At 37.0% G+C, this 20,941-nt stretch overlaps 1 protein-coding gene across 1 annotated transcript in view; it reads right to left on the bottom strand.

Annotated features, from left to right (window-relative positions):
- The window catches only part of ZRANB3 (zinc finger RANBP2-type containing 3), a 226,103-nt gene that overhangs the window by 24,758 nt on the left and 180,404 nt on the right, over positions 1 to 20,941 (bottom strand). Inside the window, exons 13-14 of the mRNA XM_045826044.1 lie at positions 4,371 to 4,737; positions 1,220 to 1,417 (exon numbers count right to left, since the gene is read on the bottom strand). Coding sequence (XP_045682000.1) covers positions 1,220 to 1,417; positions 4,371 to 4,737 — 565 coding nt within the window. The remainder of the gene's footprint in view (positions 1 to 1,219; positions 1,418 to 4,370; positions 4,738 to 20,941) is intronic.

The following is a 20,941-nucleotide window of genomic DNA, read 5'->3' on the forward strand; positions in this document are numbered from 1 at the left end:
GTACTTCCCTGCCATAGATGAAGAGACTCATGGTCCTCAAGTGTCACGTTTAGTGCACCAAGGGTATGCTGTCCTAAAAGAGCTTCATCAGAACTTGAGGGACTGTTGCAGCAGGAACAAGGAAACCAGAGACACAAAAGGTATACCCCACCTGAGCCTAAACTGTCTACATAAAGGCCGTGAAAATTAACAAACTTAAACAGGATCCATTCCAAGACATTCTTTGGGAAGACCTTGAGAATTTAGAGGACAGGAAGGCTGAAGGAGGAAGAAAGGAGGATGTCCTTACTTAGGAAATTCTTAAATAAACATTTTATTTTAAAGTTACATATCTGACTCCACATCCTATCCATGTTTTAAAGTGACTAATTTGGAAGAAAAACTTCAACGGTTGATCCTAACAATTTTTGGGTTGTTATAATGAGAACATTGGTCAGGGAGTTACTATGGTCACTAACTGAATAACAAAGAAATAACCCAAAAGTACTCACAATCTCTTGCCAGCTGGCCCATAAATATAGCGATGTATGACATATAGGCTGGTATTTGCCAACCATCACAGCTATAAATAATAAGTGGAATCAACAAAAAGTAAATAAATCTGAAACACTACATGGTTGGCTCCAAGTGCAGTAATGATTCATATAGTCTTTTTTTAAAGATTATAGTATAGTTATATACAATATTATATTAGTCTCAGGTATGCAACATAGTTACTCAACATTTATGTATGTAATAAAGTGATCACTTAATTCATATAGCCTTGAAATTATGTTCCTTAAAAGCATTTTCTTTAATAAATATCCCAACCCTATATTTAAAATATGCCAATTAGTTGTACACATTTAAAACAAATTCATATGTAAAGAATTAATTATCTGCTAAGTGGCTGTTAATAATCTGTCAACGTTACTATTTGGCTGAAGAGCCTCCCAAATAACCCCCTCACTGTGTGAATGGTCCAGGCTTGGATGAGTCTGGGCAACAGGCCTGGGGCAGCATGTGCAGCTGTGCACTGGTTCAGCTTTCTGTGTGATGCCTGAATGCCAACGGCTCTGCTCTCCCAGCCACCTGGTATTTAAGTATGTGGTTTATATTTTTACTATAAATGAGAATACAAGGAACCCAGCACCAGGTAGTAATCACAAATCTACTAATTGTATTATGTGTCTGAGCACATGGTTATTATTTGGACACTAGAAATGGGAGCAAGTCTTACCATCACCTGGCTGAGGCATGTGTCCATCTTCCTTCTCGATTTTTGATATTTTTTCCTTGCTCTCAGCCAACGGTTCGGGTTCTGATGGGGCAAGAACTTGTTTCTCACATTCAGAATCAGTCCAAATTTTTCTGGACATGCCTTTCTGAGAGTCATCTTTCTCATTTCTGCTTTTATCCTGGGTATAGTTGAGGCTATCTATTTGTAGAATTATAAAAATCAAACAAATAATTTACACATAAAATTTAAATGCATTATTTACTCTAAGCCAGTTTAAAAAGGAAAGACATAGTAGTTCTTATAGAAAGAAACAAAGTCAACAATATTTGTTCATTCTCTGGAAACATTTATTGGAAGTCACTAAATACCGAGTACTATTCTAGGTGTTGGAGAGGAAACAAGGAACAAGAAGGTAAGCTCCTGCTTCCTGGAGATTCCATTCTAAGTGGTGGAGATAGACACTAAACATGAACAACTGAATTAGGGCCTTTTCAGATAAAGAAACTAAAACAGGGTTTTGTAAGTAAGGGGATGGGGGCGTGGGACAAAAGTCAGCAGGACCAAGCTCTTAAAGGAGTCCCATTTGACCAGAGAGCTGTCCAAGAAGCTAAGAAGCCTGGCCCCTGGACCTACATATTCTTGGATAAGATTCTAAATGTAGCTAGAAACCATTAGAGGGTTTTAGGTAAAGTAATACACTGATATAAGTTTTTAAAGGATCACTCTGGCTGCTGTATAGAGAAGAGCCGCAAGGGAGAACAACAGAGAGACTACTAAGGTCTGGGATGGAGAAAATAGTGGCTTCCAGTGGCATGGTAGCAATAAAGATAAATTGGCTAGAATCGAAATTATATATATATAACCTCTTATATATATATATATATATATATATATATATATATATATATATATATATATATATATATATATATATTTACACCAGTAAAACTTGATGGATTAAGTGTGGGAGAGAAAGGAACCAAGAATGCTGACTAGGTTTTCAGCATGATGTAGGGAAGACAGGGGGAAGAGAAGATTTGGATGTTGATGGTGAATTAAGAATTCCACTTTGGACATGTTAACCTTGAGGTACCCACTGGACATCCAGGCAGAGATGTTACATAGATCACTGGATATATCCAGTCTCCATTCAAGGGAGAGATATAAATTTGGGTGTATGAATGATGAGATATCAAGTATAAACTATAGATTTTAAGAACAAAGCATAAATGTTACATATTGACAAGTATTAGTGTTCATTATATATTATACAAAATTTTATCTAATGTACTAGAGCCTACATTAGCAACTTTTATAGGACTGTAATAGCCTAATATTGCTCCTTTAATTTTTGGATTCTACCATTTCCTCAAAGTGTTAAATAGCAGACAAGAACTTAAAAATTTAGGTGGATTAGAATTAATTCTGCAATTCAATACTTTTAGGGTATATCCAAATCAAGACTGGAATTCACTATGCCAAATTACAGTAATATTAATCTAATAACTTTCATACACAGTAATATCTGTTACTTAGAATATATTTCTCTTTAATTATAGTTCCATGTTCACAAAAGGTGTTTTGTTTTTGTTTAGACTGCTTGAGAGTTTGCCTCTCAAGGGTCTAAATCATGGGTCTAGAAACTTTTGTTGTTACTCTCAGCATCATTACAAAGAAAAATCAGAACTATATATGTAAAACCTTATTAAACTATAATTTTTGTTGTTAAACTGATCACCTTATAGAATTAATGTGAAGTGACATTATTGTGTTGTTATGAGATATTTAATTTTTATTGCCTGTAGCAGTTGGAAATTGAATGAGATAATACAAACTGTGAGAGAGATTATATGGAATAAGCTTGTGGTTCCAATTAAGTTCACGGACAACAGGTGTCCATGTTACAAATATAATCACCCAAAGGGCAGACTCGTCAGTTTTGAAAGAGTTTTAATTCACCCAGAATTGAAAGAGGAAAGACTCAGGTACTGATTACATTTTATTTCAAATCAAAATTAAGACAGAGGGAAGCAAGAAAGGCAAGAAGGAACTGAAGTTTCAGAGTGTATATCTTAGTTAAGATCTCTGAGTCTTTGTTAATGTTAATACTCTGAAGAATTCATATATACTAGAAAAGTAAATGTAAATAATTATACAATTGATAAAATAAAATGACTTCTTCCAGTCTCCAAAATTGTCAACTTAGCACTTTGAGTTACCATAAAAATGATCTCTAACATTGGGGAATTGGAAAGAAACAGAACACTAATGACCTTTTACCTAGGACAACTACAGGTATTAATAATCATTTCAAAAACAAAGCATCAGAAAATGGCATCTTACGCTATGGAAACATACTCTGAGGTATGTTTATAATTTCTACTTTTAAAAGAACATTTTTTTAAAATAAGAATAAGCTCATAAAACAGATATCCAGTTGATTGTTAAAGGAAGATCTACAGAGGAATTTTTATGATTATAATGCAAGAAACATGGCACCATGTGTATTTTACTAGGCAGAGAAGCTACAGTGGATTATTTTGCTATTTTAACAAAAGCAATCTATAATTTAAAAATAAGTATCAGAGGGGAGGGGATACAGGAGGACTGGGTAAAAGAAGGTGAAGGGGTTAACTAAAAACATACATACATACATAACACAGGCACAGACAACAGTGTGGTGACAGCCAGAGGGAAGGGGGCAGGGCCTGGAAGAAGGGGGACAAAGGGGAGGAAATGGGGACATTTGTAACAGGGTCAACAATAAAAATAAGAAAAAAATGAAAAAAAAAACCCCAAATATTATCTACAGAGTAAAGAAAATGGCAGGTCAATAACTATAAGGCATTTTTGCTGCTATAGCACATGGCTTGTATTTCTGCCCCCGCAATTCACAACTTGCTGGTATAATCAGAAATGTCCATTTGTGCCAAATGAATGCCATGTCACAGACACTGGTGGATATGCAATCTTGACAGAACGGGGAGCTTTTCACACTCCACAAGGGGTTGAATTCACTTCAGTCTGTGAAGTTGTCACTCTAGCTTAAAAGCTAGTCAGTGCCAAGTCACACTAACCTCTGGTATCAGCCGTCACCTCTAAAACTACAGGTTATCTGCAGATGCCATAGAGAGCCCCTCCGTGTACTCACCAGCACTGCCTTGAGGATGCCCACACATTTCACAGTAAGGTAACAATGAGTTATTGCTATAGGTGCAGGAACCACATTGCCAGTCCTTTCCAGGAAGGGGTGGGGTGGTTTGCCTGGGCCAGCTCAGCTTCTTCTGTGAGGCACTGCAGTGGTCACCGGCGGTGACTGACTTCAATCTTTTAGCTTCAGGTTCAAAATTGTTTTCATAATCAATGATATCTCTTGCAAATATTTTTCCAGGGGCTATTGGCACTATAATACTTTTTTTATGGAATATCCTTGATTCATCACAGGAAGTTGCTGACTGACTATTTTTAGGTTTTGGCAAAAAGAATGATCGAATATCATGCTGTTTTTCTTTTTCAAACTAGGAAAAACAAATAAGTTATCAAATTAACAAGCAATCTAACACGTTTTTCCTAAATGAAACAGCTTAGCACACTGCTTTCATTAACCGTATCTTTTATCTTTTGAATACCTTGTTGGAAATGAATTCCATTTTGCTATGACTCATATATATATGCAGAATACCATGAACACATCCACATATTTCCTGTGTCTAGCATTTTTTTAGCACTTACAATGTGCCAGGCACTTTCTGTATATTAACTCATTTAATCCTCATGCCTGCTCTGTGAGGCAGGTACTATTATTCTTCCCATATTTCAGATGAGGGCACTAAAGCTTTAGAGAAGTTAAGGAAATTGGCTATGGAAGTTATGTAATTAAAATGTACTTCATAAACTATCTGTCCCAGATGTGTATCAGGGAAAGGATACTGTGTGTGGTGATGTGTCTCAGTTGGTTGAGTGTCATGCCACAAAGCCAAAGGTTGCTGGTTCAATTCCTGGTCAGGGTATGTGGCTGGGTAGCCGGCCCCATCCCTGGTTGGGGGCATGTGTGTGAGAGGCAACTGACTGATGTTTCTCTCCCTCACTTTCTCCCTCCCTTCCCCTAACTCTAAAAATAAATAAAATCTTAAAAAAAAAAGAACCTAGAAAAATGTTTTCATACCCAAACTATAAACACAATGTTCAGAAACAATATGTTTTTCATATTAAAATGTTCTTTTTGACCAGAGAGAATTTTAAAAATAGTATTAAATTGAAATAGCTACTTTAACAGACACATTTTAATAATTATTTTGTTTTCAAAAATTATATTTTTCTTTTCTAAGAACTACATAATTATCTCATGTTTTTAATCTTTTCTATGTGCAAATCTCAACCTCCTAATTAGAGAAAGTAGGATAACTATGTTCACAACTGATTAGCTAGCAGTTATGGTAGATTAAAGGAATTAATTTTAGAGATGTGTGCTAGGGCCAGAATTGGGTACCGTGGTAAACACACACTGTAGTAGTTTGCATTTCCAAAGATGGTTACACCAGTTTTTATCCCATTTCACAGGCTCTTCTCCCAATATAACACTGACACACCTACACTTAGAAATGGGGTCTGTACTCCTCTCACTTGAACCTGAGTGGACCTTTGCAGCTGTCTCAGTCAAAAGAGTGCAGTGAAAGTAACACTATGTGACTTTGGAGGCTAGGTTGTTGAAGGTAATATGGCCTCCATTTGGCTGCTGGCATATTATCTCTCTTTTTATGTCTTGGGATGCTTGCCTTTGAAGCCTAGCCTCCATGTTGTGGAGAAGCCCAGACCACATGGAGAAACCACGTGTGGATGTTTAAATTGACAATCCCAGACAGGCCCCCGGGTTACAGCCAGCATCAATTCCCAGACATGAGAGTGAATGAGGCTTCAGAAGCTTCCAGATCTCAGCCTTGGGGTCTTCCAGCAAAGGCCCCAGGCACTGTGCAGCAGAGACATCTCCATTATACCCTGGATGAATTCCTTACCCACAAAAATCATCAGAAGTAACACATGACGATTATTGTTTAAAGAAACTAAGTTTTGGGGTAATCTGTTATGCAGCAATAAATAACAAGGACAGATACTACAGATAATGACAGCAAAAATATAATATATTGTAAAGAGATATTTTTAAAATCTAATCTGTAATTCTTAGCAATGCTAAATAAAATGTAAAGATTTAGCAAATTCATAGGGACAGGGATTAGTGGTTACGGGGGGTTGTGGGGAAGGGAAAGGGGGAGTTATTGCTAACTGGTTACAGAATTTCTGCTTGGGATAATGAAAAAAATTGAAAATAGTGATGGTTGCACAGTATTGTTAGTGTAATATTAAGTGGCATTACCACTGAATTCTATACTTAAAATGGTTAAAATGATCCCCCTCCCCAAAGAAATGGAAGGAAGGGAGAGAGGGAAGGAGGAAGGAAGATTTAGGCTGTTCCCACATTAGTAAAATTAAACCATAATATTATAGAAAAAGGCCCTTCTCCCAATAATGACTACTATTATATGGCTGTTATTGATACATTCTCATATACTATAAAAAAGTTATCTAGTTAGTTGCACAAGTTACAGAATTTAGATAAAAATATAAAGAATGAAATAATGATGAGACAGGATTTTTAAAACAATGAACAAGTGATATTCTAAGAAAAGCAGAGAAATTAGCAGATTTAATAGACTTTAGGGTTTAAAAAACAAAAATGTAAAGAAAATGTTCTATTCTATATAATAGGACTGCAAAGAGGGCTTGCAGGAATCTGAAAATATTAGCAAATATTCAGCAAACATGAACAGGTTCTATCAGCTATTTCTAGCTAAACAATGATGACTTTAAAATGGAGGCCAACTTTCTGAGTCTTTGCATGTTTGGAATTGAGCCGATTTTGCCTTTATCCTTAGTAGTAGCTCCACTGGGCATACACTTCTTAAATATTTAAGGACACTGCTCTCTTTTCAACATTCAATGAGGATAAGGATGTTCCTTCATAGATTGAAGCTTTTTCTTTGCTTTAGAGGTTTGCAGGGCCTTCTTTTTATCCCTGGGGTTCTAAAATTTCACCGTATCTATACCATACACCCATATCTGTATCATCTATATCTATATCCCTTCTGCTCGGCCCCTTAATTTTGAAGAGTATTATCTTCAGCTCTTGGACACTTCTGCTGTTCGTTAATGATTTCTTCCTCTTCCTATTTTCTTTTCCTGGAATTCCTGTTAGCAAAATGTAGGACTCAGACATTTATGTTTTTTATTCTCATATTTTCCTTCTTTGGTATTTTTACCTTCTAAACTCTTGGAATTTTCCTCTATTTTATCTTTCAACCTTTCTATAGAATTACTATATTTTGTCAGTCATACCTTTAATTTCTACAAGTTCCTTCTTGCTCCCTGTTCATTTATCATAGTACTCTGATTTATTTATATTTGCAATATCATCTCAAATCTGAAGCTACTACTTTAAGGTTTTGAAGCTATCCTTAGGATAAATTTTTGTTTTGGTTTATATTTGTTCACCTTTTTTTATGCTACAGATTTCCTCCTCAAATGTCCAATGACCTTTCTGTATCAGAATGAAGGAACAGAAGGGCTGCCCGGGAACTCAGGACACAGAAGGCTTACCACCAAGAATTGTTGAGAGGACATACTGATTAAATGTGGGGTGAGGAGGCTGGAAGGCCCAGAGTGATCCCCTGACACCTAAATTCATAATTTGTAACACTGGAGGATGATATTTTCAGTTACTATAGTAGGGAATACAGAAAGAGAAATGGGCTCATTAGGAGGCACGAAGAGAAGAGATAAGGAAATAAATTCACTTTTTGACATGTTTGAGGACTGGTGGGTACTGGAATGTGAGGGGGCAGGGAAGGGGAAGTTTCAGGAAACAGGTGTGGAGTTCAAGAGAAAGAGCCAACTGGGTTTACCCATCTGGGGGCCACTGACATGTAGAGGTGATTAAAGTTATAGGACTGCATGTCACAATACATGGTGCAGGAAGAAGTAAGAAAAGGTGAAAGTCAAGAGCAGAAAGCAGAGGGACAGCATTAAGGTTGGAATGAGGAATAGATACTGAGAAGAAAACAGAAAAGGAACAGTAAAAAAGGTAGAAAAATCAGGACAGTTGTGGCTTTAGAGTGTGTGTATTTTGGTTTTTCCATTCATTATAGTAGGTGCTCAGTGGGCACTTTCAACAGAAAAACTCATGTACTTCAGTTCTGAGAAATTTTCTATTATTTTCTTCTTCCTCTATTTTCTGTCTTCTCTTTTTATAATTCCTATTGGGCAAAAAGCTTGTGAACTGATCATTTGATTTTCTTCACTTGTTCTCACATTTTCCCATCTTTATTTGTTATATTTTCTGTTCAATTTCCTCCTTATCTCCTTTTCCATCCTTGTTGAGTTATTATTTTCCGATATATAGGTTCACTTTCTAAGAATTTTTCCTTGTTCTTGTTTCATGGGTACAATACTTTCTTTTACTTCTCTGTGAATGTTAATGGTAGTCATGGTGTTTTTAAAAATTTTCTTCAGCTCATTTACCTTGTCTCTGTTTCTTTTCTATCTTTCTTGGCTTACCTGCTTGTTTTGGTTTCTTTGTTTCGTGTGACAGGCTTTCTTCCATGATACAATACTAGTGGAAGGTCCACGTGGGAAACTTCCCTGACGGGTCATCAGTAACTGGGTATCCCTGTCAGTCTCCATAGTTTTTTCTTAGTCTAGTGACTTTCTCCAGAAAGGAGTCTTCCAATCTCCTGCCTAGAGGATACAATGCTGGCTACCAGTGACCTGGGAGCCGATCAGAAGAAGGGCCAGGATTTCACCATTAATTAAGGAGTCTTTCACTTAGTATGCTTGTTTTCAATTTACTACTGTCTTAAGCCACTCCCTCAATGAGTTCTCTTCCTAGATATAATTTTAAAGACATTTTGTAAAGAGGAGCAAATAAAACAGTTGAATAAATAAATATGAAAAATATAAAATAAAAAATATATACAACAGGCCATGGTCACACTAAATAGTATTTAAATAAAAACAGAATCTTTTGTTTCATTCTACATTTTAAATAATTTTCTTCTTTAAGAACATTTTAATTTCTCTACCTCCCCACCGACATAGAAAACAAAATTGTTTCAGATTTATATGTAAAAAACAACCCTACCCCCAATAATGTAAAACAAAAAACTAAAATATTTTTAAAAAATTCTCAGGGCCTTAAAATATCAGATTTTACAACTGATCTCTTTAATTAGGCTATTTATAAAAGAACTTCTTTTACTTAAGCAATCACTAATTTTGAAAGTTAGCATTTTAGAAATTCTGTGCCAGAGGCAGGTTGGAAGTAAAGGTTAGTGGTGAGGGTCAGTAGTCAGAAATTGATACACACCTCTGCCACTACACAGGTTTAGTTTCAGTGCTCTGAAGTAATCAGTATAGGTACTATTTTGAAAGTATGGTTGTTTGGGTAATAATAAATAGAGATTTTAGCATGCAAAATACAGAAAAAAAGTGGGCAGGTGGCAAGGGAATCATTTTACATTATTTCAGGAACCAAAGGATACACTTAGAATATAATTTTAGAAGAGAGGGTAAGATTAATCAGTAGCAATGACTTTAGCTAATGCTATGATGGCTAATTTGGACAATGACGAATATGGTTAAAGGTAGTGAATGTTACAAGTCAGGGCTCTGGCCACCAGGATGCCAGAAGCTGTGAGGAGTAACAGGAATAAAAACTTCTTCTGAGATACTCAATTAGAAACCTGATCCACATCATCAGTTATGTTTTCTGATTGTAGCCTCTGAGCAATTAGGCAAGAAGCTGGCTAAGTTTTCTTTGACACTTAGCAGCTATGACAGAAAAATGGGTGAGAAAATCTCTTCAACACATCCTAACAATAACTATACATGTTGGGTGGGAGCAGAGAAGAGTCACAGGTTTACTGAATACAAGTTCTTATCTTGAGATTTATGGGCCTCTCTCGGACGGCCTTCAGTGAGCCCAAGAAACCCTGGAATTGTCTACAAAATGTTGTCTGCATTGTATGTGCATTTTTGGAGAGCAGTTCTTTACTCCCTCCACAGTCTCAAAGGGATTCAGGACCCAACAAAGGTTAAAAACCACTTGATTAGAATAAAATATCTGAACATGCACACACGGTTCAAGTAACTCCATTTCTTTCCTTAATCTTCTAGAGGTACAGAAAGACTGAGGGCTTATATGTGAATGTACACATGGGTGGTGCACTAATTTGTTTCACGGGAAAATGTTGGGAGACACCCTGCCTGGTTGCAGAAGCTGTAACTGCCCCCATGGCTAAGGCTGAATGAGCGACCTTCAGACCATAAGCCATTAAGGAGACAAAGCTTATCTCCCTGGCAGGAGTGCCACTTCTGCTCCTTTTACTTCATCCATAACTGGCCCCCAATGCTTGATCGGTTAGCCAATGATGGGTAAGATTCCCCAAGGGGGGAGCGATCTAAGACAGGCACAATCATGGGGAGGCCCCAGGGAAGGACTTGGGGGACTATAGCAAAAGGGGGTGATGGACCCTCGTCCCTCGGCTTTGACATAGCCTGAGTCCTCATTCTGTCTGCAAAAAGACCCCTAATCTCTTGGCTGCCTTACTTCCCGTACCTGATTTAAACCTGAAACAATGACAGAGGATGGTGCAGCCCCATACTGGAAAGGGCAGGTTCCCCAGGTGATCAGGCCTAAGAAAGAATACATAAACTCCTGTGAAACCTGCTTTGCTAAGAATGCTCTCAATTAAATGATAAGGGTCTCAGCAGGAAATGAGTTTGTCTCCCAAAGTTTTATAGCCCTTTAGCTAACTCAGAATAAGCCCTCAGAGTTCTTGGTATGTTATTTATTGTTTGATCCTTACTGCCTGACAATGATTAATGAGCTTTACCTGTATTCCTGTGCAAAATGAACCTAATAAAAGCCCATTGAGGAAAAGGCTCTTTCTCCTTTGAGAGATTGGCCACCTTTCCTCCCCAAGCAGCTCATGTCTTGGTAGACTTATTCTCATCTGCGGTGGACAGGGGGCTCTGCAGGCAAAGCTCCCCCACAGGGAAACAAATGCATGAATTCTCTTAAATACTTAATGAGGATCTCTCTAGCCGATCTCAAATAATTAAAAAAAAACTGAATAATACCAGAACACAATAACTTCTCTGCAGGATTGAAGCATGCTTGCCTAGCGCATTTGTGTGTCACTATAACTGGGCTCTGAACAGCTTCTCATGAGAGAGCAAATGACATACAGTCAAAAAGGGAAACTGAATGAGGTTGAGTAGAAGAAAGTGTGTGGATTGTAATGGCTAGGGAATTCTAGGAGACATTACCATGCTGGCCAGGACTCAAAGGTATAATGTCAGGTAGGTCAGCCTAAAACAAAACACACTGTCCTTGATGATTTGAGACAGGGACATATCGCCACCAGCTCCTCCTACAGATTCCATTTGGGACATGCCTTTAGAAGAAACATTATAGTAACAAAATATTGACAAATGTCCTAACTCATCATGACTGTTCCTGTAAAGTAATAACTATATTAAGTGACCCCTTTAATGTGATACATAAGTAATGTGTAATGTGTAATCATGTAATGTGATACATGAAACTTACATGTAGGTGTTTCTAAATAGGAGGAGCAATCTGAGCTTCAGTAATTTTTATCAAAAGGCTTTGGGGAAAATACAGTTAAGTCAACATGCCTATGTCACAGGCAATGTGGAAAATGGAAGGACATATTCCTCTCTTCAGTTAAACTGCTGATACTCAGTTATTGTGTTCCTGTCTTTTATTTAATATTGTTTTTGAAAAACAAAGGAAAAAATATTGCTTTTGGTGAGAAGTGCTGGAAATAAAAATTGCAAAATACTTAAGGTGGCAAAATGCGTGTTTTTATCTGAAAGGTTCAGGGACCTAATATAATTGCTCTGTTTTTAAGCATGGTAAACCCACAGCTCCTTACAGTCAAATCCCCTGGCCATGACGACAGGATTAAAAGTCAGTTATTAGAATGGAAGGAGAAGAAAAGAAAATCTGGTAAAACTCATAAAAAAACAATAAAACACTTCAAAACTTGGAGCTACTCCGGCTTTAGCACACACTCCTGACAGAAACACTGATGCAGGGTTTAATAGTCTTTGATCAAATGGCATCTCTGGTAAAATCTATTACTGTCTTCATGTCCTTTGTCTTCTGTTCCTAAAAGAATGAACAAAAATCGCTATGCTACACATGGGGGATTGGGACATTTTGCTGGTCTGGACTGGAACTAAGAAGCCTTCACTACCATTTGTAAATAAGTCAGAGGATATAGAGTCACAAAAGTAGGGTTTTAATCATCAAATTAAAAAAAAAACCTTAAATCTCCTAAAAAAATGATGGAATTTTTCAGATATTGCAGAATGTTCATTTCCATGTAGTTAAATAAAATTTTGACTGATTCACTCTTAGGCACAACAAGTGTTTCTCTGTAGGCATAGAGAAAACAAAACAAAATAAAACTCTGATTAAAAAAACAAATGGTAAAAATGCAAATGTCATTACTTATTTTTAAAGATGACATCAAGATCAGTGCAGGCAAATGTCTTTGGGAATGGCTCATTTCCAACAAGCAGTTAGATTTAAAGAAAAATATTATATAATGCAATGCACAGATGGCTAGAATGGGACTCAGGGGTAAGCTCTTCAGAGCCTAAGTGTCACAGTCTCTCTCTCCCTTTAGCTCTAGGCCTGATCTCTAAAGGCCTCTTGGACGTCAGCTGAGTGCTTCAGAGACTTCTCAAACTAAAGGGCCCAAATGACTCTTCACTCTGTCTGTAAGCCAGATCCTCTCCTACCGTCACAATCTCTCAGCTGCTTACCAAATTAATTGTGGAGTCCTCTGCTATGGCTCCTCCAGTTGTAGACTAAACTGGATCACTTCTGATCACTCCAGTTTGCCCTCCCCTTACCTACTGGTTAGGCCATCTCCCTTAAACACCTGTTTCAAACCCCCTACTCTTACTGAACATAATGCTATTGGTTTGGGTTCCATACAAGTCTCACTATGTTGAGTCTATGTCTGAAATGTCTTAAATTTTTCTTTTCCACTTGATTTCCACTACCATTGTTAGGAGTTCAGGATGTTTAGTACCCAAAACCCCATTAGGGAATCCGTAACAAAGGAGACCTCTATATAGTAACAACCTTACTAGTGAAAAGGAACTGGCTTTATTAGTGACTGGTAGCACCACAGTAAAATTTTAGTAAAAGGTGTATTAAAGAAACCAGCTGAAGGCCACAATGAGACTTCCCACTATTCACCCCAAATCCAGCAGTATAGAAAACAATGGGGCCTGACAGGACAGGTGCTTTTGCTCTGCTTACAGTAGAGACCCAAGTGCAGCAGAGGCATGCCTCTGTGGAGGACAGCAACCCATTAACCTTGAACTGTAGCCCAACCAAGTTCTCAGGCTCTGAAAAAATCAGATTAACAACTCCTCTTCCAGGGGCCAGGGAGAAAGCCCTGAGAGAGAGCAGGAAGACAGAAAATGCCTTCACCACAGGCTGAAACTGAATGGGAGGGAGGGCAGAAAAATAATCAGTTCCCCAAAGACCACGGCCTCCAAGAACTTGTTTTTTTTTTTCCAATTTATTTCCTACACTGCCATTAAGATTATCTTTTGAAAATGGAAATCTGACACTCAAGACACTCATCTTAAAAGCCTCTGATAACACTACACTGTTTCCAGGAAAAAGTCCAATTTCTTGACGTGGCATGTGTGGGCTCCTCTCCACCTGAATGCAAAGTTTAGGGCTTCTTCTCCTTGACTTGCTGCTCATGTTCCCTGTGCTTACACTTTCACATGGAATTCCCATTCCCAGAGTAACCAACACCTGTTTACGTCACTGTGCTTTTGGTGTGCCCTCTGCCAGAACTAGAACCCACTCTCTTTGAACTCACCCTTCAGAATCCATTTCCAAAGGAAAATTTCCCACATGCCCTAGGTAGTTATTTATTCTGGACCATGTTCCTGGAGTCTACATATCTCTATTTTCACATTATCATAGTATATTGAAATGACTTGCTTATAATACTCTCTCTGAATTAGAGGAAACCCCAAAGGAAAGTTAGCAGTTTTCCTTATCTTTGCATCTGGCATATAGTCTTTTATAAATAACAGCTTTATTGAGATAGTAGTCTATTTATAAAATTCAGTCTTTTAAAGTTCTATTCAATGACTTTTTAGTGTATTCAGAGTTATACAACTATCACCACTATTTAATTAGAAAACATTTTCTTCACGTTCAAAAAGAAACCCCATACCAAATACGTAGTCATTCCCCTTCTCTCCTTTCCTCCAAGTCCTTGGCCACTACTAATCTACTTTATGTCTCTATGGATGTGCCTATCTGGCCCATTCATTTAAATGGGACCAGACAATATGTGGCCTTTTGTGTCTGGCTTCTTTCATTTAGCATAATGTTTTCAGGGGTTCATCTATATTGTAGCATGTATCAACGCTTCATTCACTTTTATGGCTGAATAATATTCTATCACCTGCATATATAACATTTTATTTATCAATTCATCTATTGATAGATATTTGAAATGTTTTAACTTTTTAGTTATTATGAATCATGCTGCTGTAATATTCAAGTATGAGTTATTTTTGTGGAATGTTTTTATGTCATTGTAAATAAATATTTTAAGGAAATGCTAGGCTGTTTTTCAAAATGGCTGTACCATTTTACATTCCTACAAGCAATGGATGAATGTTAAATTTCTGTATATCTTTGCCAACACTTGTTATCTGTTTTTTTAATTTTAATCATTCTACTGGGTGTGAAGTAGTATCTCACTGGTTTTGATTTGCATTTCATATAATCTTAATGTTTATATAGATAACAATTACATATGTGTGTGTGTATATTTAAAATATGAATTATATACTTGAAAAGGAACTGGGAAGCCATCTAGTGATCTAGGGACTAAATAGCTGAAAAAATGACGCTGCTGATTACCTATTTAGGGCCAAAAGACAATGGGGAAATCCCCAAGGAGGTTAAGGGAAGGACCCAAGTTTCCCAAAGTCACAGCTAAAGGCAGAAATATCCTTCAGGGAATGGCAGCAAAAATGCAAATCAGAGAGAGAAGGAGGCTCTTGAATACTCCACTCAGTCTGTTCTATTCAGAAACAGCCTTTCATTACTTGGAAATGGCAATATAGACTCATATAATCCCTATTTCTCTCCTTCCATCTGGAGATGACCTACTTTATCATTCAGTGGAAGCAGATGTAGGAAAATTAAAACACTTCAAAACCAAGAGTACTTATAAGTCATGTACATCCAGATGTAGAAGAAGTAAAGAAGCTTGAGAAAATAGATCACATCTGAGGCAGTGACCCTGGTGATGGACCCCCAGGCAGGAGTGACTTAAGAGACAGTCAACTGGGCTGTGCAAAGGTATCTTTGCTCATGGGGGTGGGATGTGTACTTTTCATTTGGGTTGGACTTCAATTTGAGTTGAAGTCTTTTTTAAAAAAATATTTATTTTTAGAGAGAGAAGGGAGGGAGAAAGAGAGGGAGAGAAACATCAATGTATGGTTGCCTCTTGTGTGCCCTGCTACAGGAGACCTGGCCTGCAACTCAGGCATGTGTCCTGACAGGAATTGAACTGGTGACCCTTTGGTTTACAGGCTGTTGCTCAATTCACTGAGCGACACCAGTCAGGCCAATTTGAGTTTCACTTGGGCTAATAAATAATTTCTTTTAAAAAATTTATTGACTTGAGAGAGACACACACACAGTAAGGGAGAGAAACACAAACTTGTTGTTCTACTTATTTATGCATTCTTCGGTTGCTTCTTGCATGTGCCCTGACCAGAGATTGAACCTGCAACTTTGGCATATTGGGATGATGCTGTAAACTACTGGGCCACCCAGCAGAGCCAATAAATAATTTCTTTAAACCATGTAAATCTATCTAGGATGGGTAAAGAATTGTGACCCATACATTTGTGTGGATTAATTCCATGCAGGTGATTATTCAAATACTTAACAACAGCTATAGTAGGGACATTAATCAGTATTGGCTTGAAGCAGAGTCCTAGAGGCCCCACGCTGTGGTGGATCATAGGGAGATCCATAAGACCCTAGTGGTGAGGTGAGGGAGTGAAATGAGGGAATTGAAGAAGTTGTTTTTTATCAACTGTCACAAAATATTTAATATTTTAATAATCAGTACACTTACCCTGGTATATACTGGTAGAATACCAGCCCTGGTTCTACATAGTATTTTTATCCTAATAGCTGAGTTATGTGACAGAAATAGGATTCTAGTTAAGTGAGGAGAGAGATAAAGGTAATACCATTCTGAGGGGCAGTGAACACCAGGGGAGAAAGAAGGCAGGAAGTACCAAAACCAATAGAAATTTTTTTCAATTCTCACCCAATGATTGATTTTTTAGAGAGGGAGGTAGAGAGAGTGAGAGAAACATTGATGTGAGAGGGAAACATCGATCAGTTGTCCTCTATAAGCGCCCCAACCAAGGAACAAACTCGTAACTTAGATGTGTGCCCTGACCAGGAATTGAACCCACTACCTTCTGGTGTACAGGATGATTCTCCAACCAATTGAGCAACACCAGCCAGGGCAGAAAAATTTTATCCACAAAAATCTTCTCTCATATTCCTCCTCCTCTTCTTCCTAACCACAGGTCTCCCTTTTACCAGGACCCATTATCATAGTAACATCAAGCCCTAGGTCAATTCACTGAAGACCAATTTGCCAAATGACCAAATTTATTGGTTTCCTAAAAATCATGTATACACTTCACAGTATTTTGAATGTGACGAGTTGGCAGGATTAAGGTTATGGGGAGCCAGGGATGCAGGGTACTTGAGTCTCCTGAATGATTTCCTGCCTCCAGTTCATCCTCTCTTTGCCTTTCAGGGTCACTCTCTGCTCCTTGGTCTTCTCTCCTCTCAGTCTCCCCTTCTCTAAGGCTGATGGCCTGACCTGAATCATGCACTGACTGACAGACAGTCTGTTCTTCCACCAGTGGAAGGTCCTTCTTCTTTGCCCTAGCTCTAGCCTCCAGCTGCAGCAGCAGGGCACTGGTGCAGAGATAAATGAACATTATTTAGAATGCTGATACTACAGAAATAGTCACAAGCTGTTAAAAGCCATTTAATTAGAACTGCTATAAACTTTTTAGTTGTTTTTTTAATTGACAATTGGCAAATTTGATTAATTTGGCAAAGTTTAATTAAATTATAAATAGCCTAAAGTGGTAAATGTAGGAAAAAATGTAAAGGATTTTAGCAAGGACCAGAAAGAAATCAGTGTAACTAGAAAAATTCCCATGGAAAATGCTGATTTTGGCAACATTCAGAAGAAAAATATGTTTCTCAGCAGACTAAATTTTTTAGGATCTTTCAACAAATTGAATATTTCTTAAAATGCATGAAGCTGGAAGACATAAAAAGAAAGTGGTATATGACATTCCCATCTAAAGTCACTCCCACTCAAAGCACCTTTCACATGCTGGCCAAAAACCAAATCCAACGCAAAATAAATAGTCTCTATATTACAAGATTCCGATTTATAGTCACCCCTCCTTATCCACAGAGAATACATTCCAAGATCCCCAGGGGATGCCTAAAACCAAGGATAGTACCAAACTCTACATGCACTACGTTTTTTCTATATATAGCCTTTCACCCCACAAGGGTGTCCAATCTGTGGCCTATGGGCTGCATGTGGCCCAGCCTGTCTATGAATGTGGCCCAACAAAATTTATAAAATTATAAATTTACTTAAAACATTACTTAGTTTTATTACTTAGATATGTACATTTTCTATATTAGTGATCACAAACTTGGGACCTGTTTGATGATTTAAAAGATTATCGGAAAGGGCCACTGCATAATTAGGATTATTATGTGAGGACTTTTTTGCTTATCTGTGGTGGCAGATATCACGAAAATCATGCACAGACCTTTTATTTGCTCATCAGTTTTCATTAGTGTTTTTATCTTTAATGTGTGGCCCAAGAAAACTCTTCTTTTTCAAGTGTGGCTGAGATGCCAAAAGGTTGGACACCCCAGATTGGAAGCACCTTTTGATGCCTCTTTGGCATATCTAAATTGTCAGCATCACTGCTCTTGTACTTTGGGGATATTATTAAGTAAAATAAGGATAACCTGAATACAAGCACTTAGATACTGGGACAGTCAGTCAGCTAAGTGACTAATGGGCAGGGTGCATGTGGCACATATACAATGTAGAGATGCTACAAAGGGACGATTCACATCATGGGTGGAATGGAGCTGGATGGAGTGAGATTTCATCATGCTACTCAGAATGGTGGCACAATTTAACACTTATCAACTGTTTACTTTGGGAATTTTTCATTTAATGTTTTTGGACCACTCTTGACTCATGGGTAACTGAAACAGTGGAAGCAAAACTTAGGATAAGTGGAGAGAATGCTCTATAAAACCATGTCTGGCCCTGGCTGGCGTAGCTCAGTGGATTGAGCGCGGGCTGGGAACCAAAGTGTCCCAGGTTCAATTCCCAGCCAGGGTATATGCCTGGGTTGCAGGCCATAACCCCCAGCAACCACACATTGATGTTTCTCTCTCTCTCTCTCTCTCTCTCTCTCTCTCTCTCTCTCTCTCTCTCTCTCTCCCTTCCCTCTCTAAAAATAAATAAATAAAATTAAAAAAAAACAAAAAAAAAACCCATGTCTGTATAAAACCATGCATTGGAAATTCTGTGAAAAGTAACAGTAAACTGTTAAGGTGAACACCTAACTCAGGAAAGTAAGATTTGGTCAGGGTGACTGGGGGATATCTTTAATTTTATACAGAGATATATACTTTTTCTTTATATAAAGATATAAATAATAAACATGTATAAATGTGGGAAGATGTATTTCAGGTTTCAAATTCTTAATAGTTGTCTTAGAAATGAACTTTTAAATGTAGTTTGTTAGGGAATTTTAGAGAAAAAACAACTATAAATAATGGTTATATTTTTATAGTTTGAGTTATATATATTTTAAATACCTAGAATACCTGGTTTTTAATTAATCAAAGTATAAGGTAATAACTACTACCAAAAGGAGTTTTTAGCCTAAAAAAATTCTGAGAAACAGTCCTTCTTCTTTTTTTTTTTTTTTTTTAGCAATACTTGACTAAAGAGCATTCTAGTACCCTAGGAAAAAAGTACTGGCCCTGCAAAGGAGATACATAAAAAACTTAGGAAGATTACACATAAAAATACAGGGTCTGGCAGAAGTAACACCTTCTTGAGTGTGGTTGATAGGGTACATGAATGTCTTACACGAGATGGACAGCAATTTGAACATGTCACCTAAAATGTTATATGGTGTGCTTGAGTATAATATTGTTATGTTACAGAATTACATACTTATGATTTTGTAATAAAAAGGGGTGTCCTTTGTGCTGGACCCTGTATTATGTTTTTATGGTATTAAACTTTATACTAATTTTTAATTGTATATTTTGAAAAAACAAGTATAGACTTTAATTTTATTCCTACAATTCCTGATCAATTCTTTCAAAAATTGAAACTGAACACCCTATAACTCATACCATATTGCCCCAAAACAGCTAGGAAAAAGCAGATAGTTTGAATGACTCTAGGCTTCTCTAATATTTTATTTCTTATCCAGTCTATATATGGCCTCCAAATAGCACTCATTACTGTACAGAGAATATAACAAACATCCATATACCCGCCATTCACAATCTATAAATACTAACATTGTAGTATTTACTTCTAATCCTTCTTATAAATAAAATATTTCTGATGAAGTTGCTGTGACATTTTTACTCTTCCCTAGACCCATTCTCCTCCTCTCAGAAGCAACCAATATTATATATTTGGTATGTATTCTTCCAGTCTATGTTTATATATTTTATTACATATGTATGTGTTCATAAATACATACATATTATTTAAGTGCATGTGTTTGTGTGCACATGCATGCTATGCATTTTACAAATAACATTGTTTTCAAAATCTAGTCATACATATAAATCTACCATTCATGTTAACTTCCAAATAGTACCTTACGACAGTATATATAGCTATTTTCCTATTGATGGGCATGTTGGTTGCTTTCAATTTTTTGCATTACAAAAGTGATTCAACAAACATACTTGTACAAGTATCCCACATAGAAAAAAACCCCAATTCAAATAACATTTAGACAGAATGCTATGCCTATATATTTTTAGTAGAACCTAATTAAAACTTCTAAGATATCTTGAATTTTACTTAGCTGTTGGTAGTGGTATTAGCGTAGTAATTTAAAAAGTATTTACATGTATGAAAGAATAGAGCAAATGAGTAAATACGTTGATGATATCAGGAACCAGAGTTCTCACTGTTGGACAGATAAATATAAATGTTTATATTTGTGTTAGATACATGGAGAAAGTGAAGAAGAACTAGGTGGTGCTAGATTTGAACAGAAGGCATTTGTATGAACTTACGACTTAATAATGCATACATATATACAGACATATATACGCATACATACATGTTTACCTATCCACACAAAACTATGTATTTGTATATAAATAGCTCTGTACACTGCAAATATGCCAGGAGCAATGACATCTCAGAGCAGCAAAAAACCCTAATTTCTAAATAC

The sequence above is a fragment of the Phyllostomus hastatus genome, unplaced genomic scaffold (genome assembly GCF_019186645.2).
Source record: "Phyllostomus hastatus isolate PE091 unplaced genomic scaffold, TTU_PhHast_1.1 phas_scaffold_60, whole genome shotgun sequence".
NCBI classification, from domain to species: Eukaryota; Metazoa; Chordata; class Mammalia; order Chiroptera; family Phyllostomidae; genus Phyllostomus; species Phyllostomus hastatus.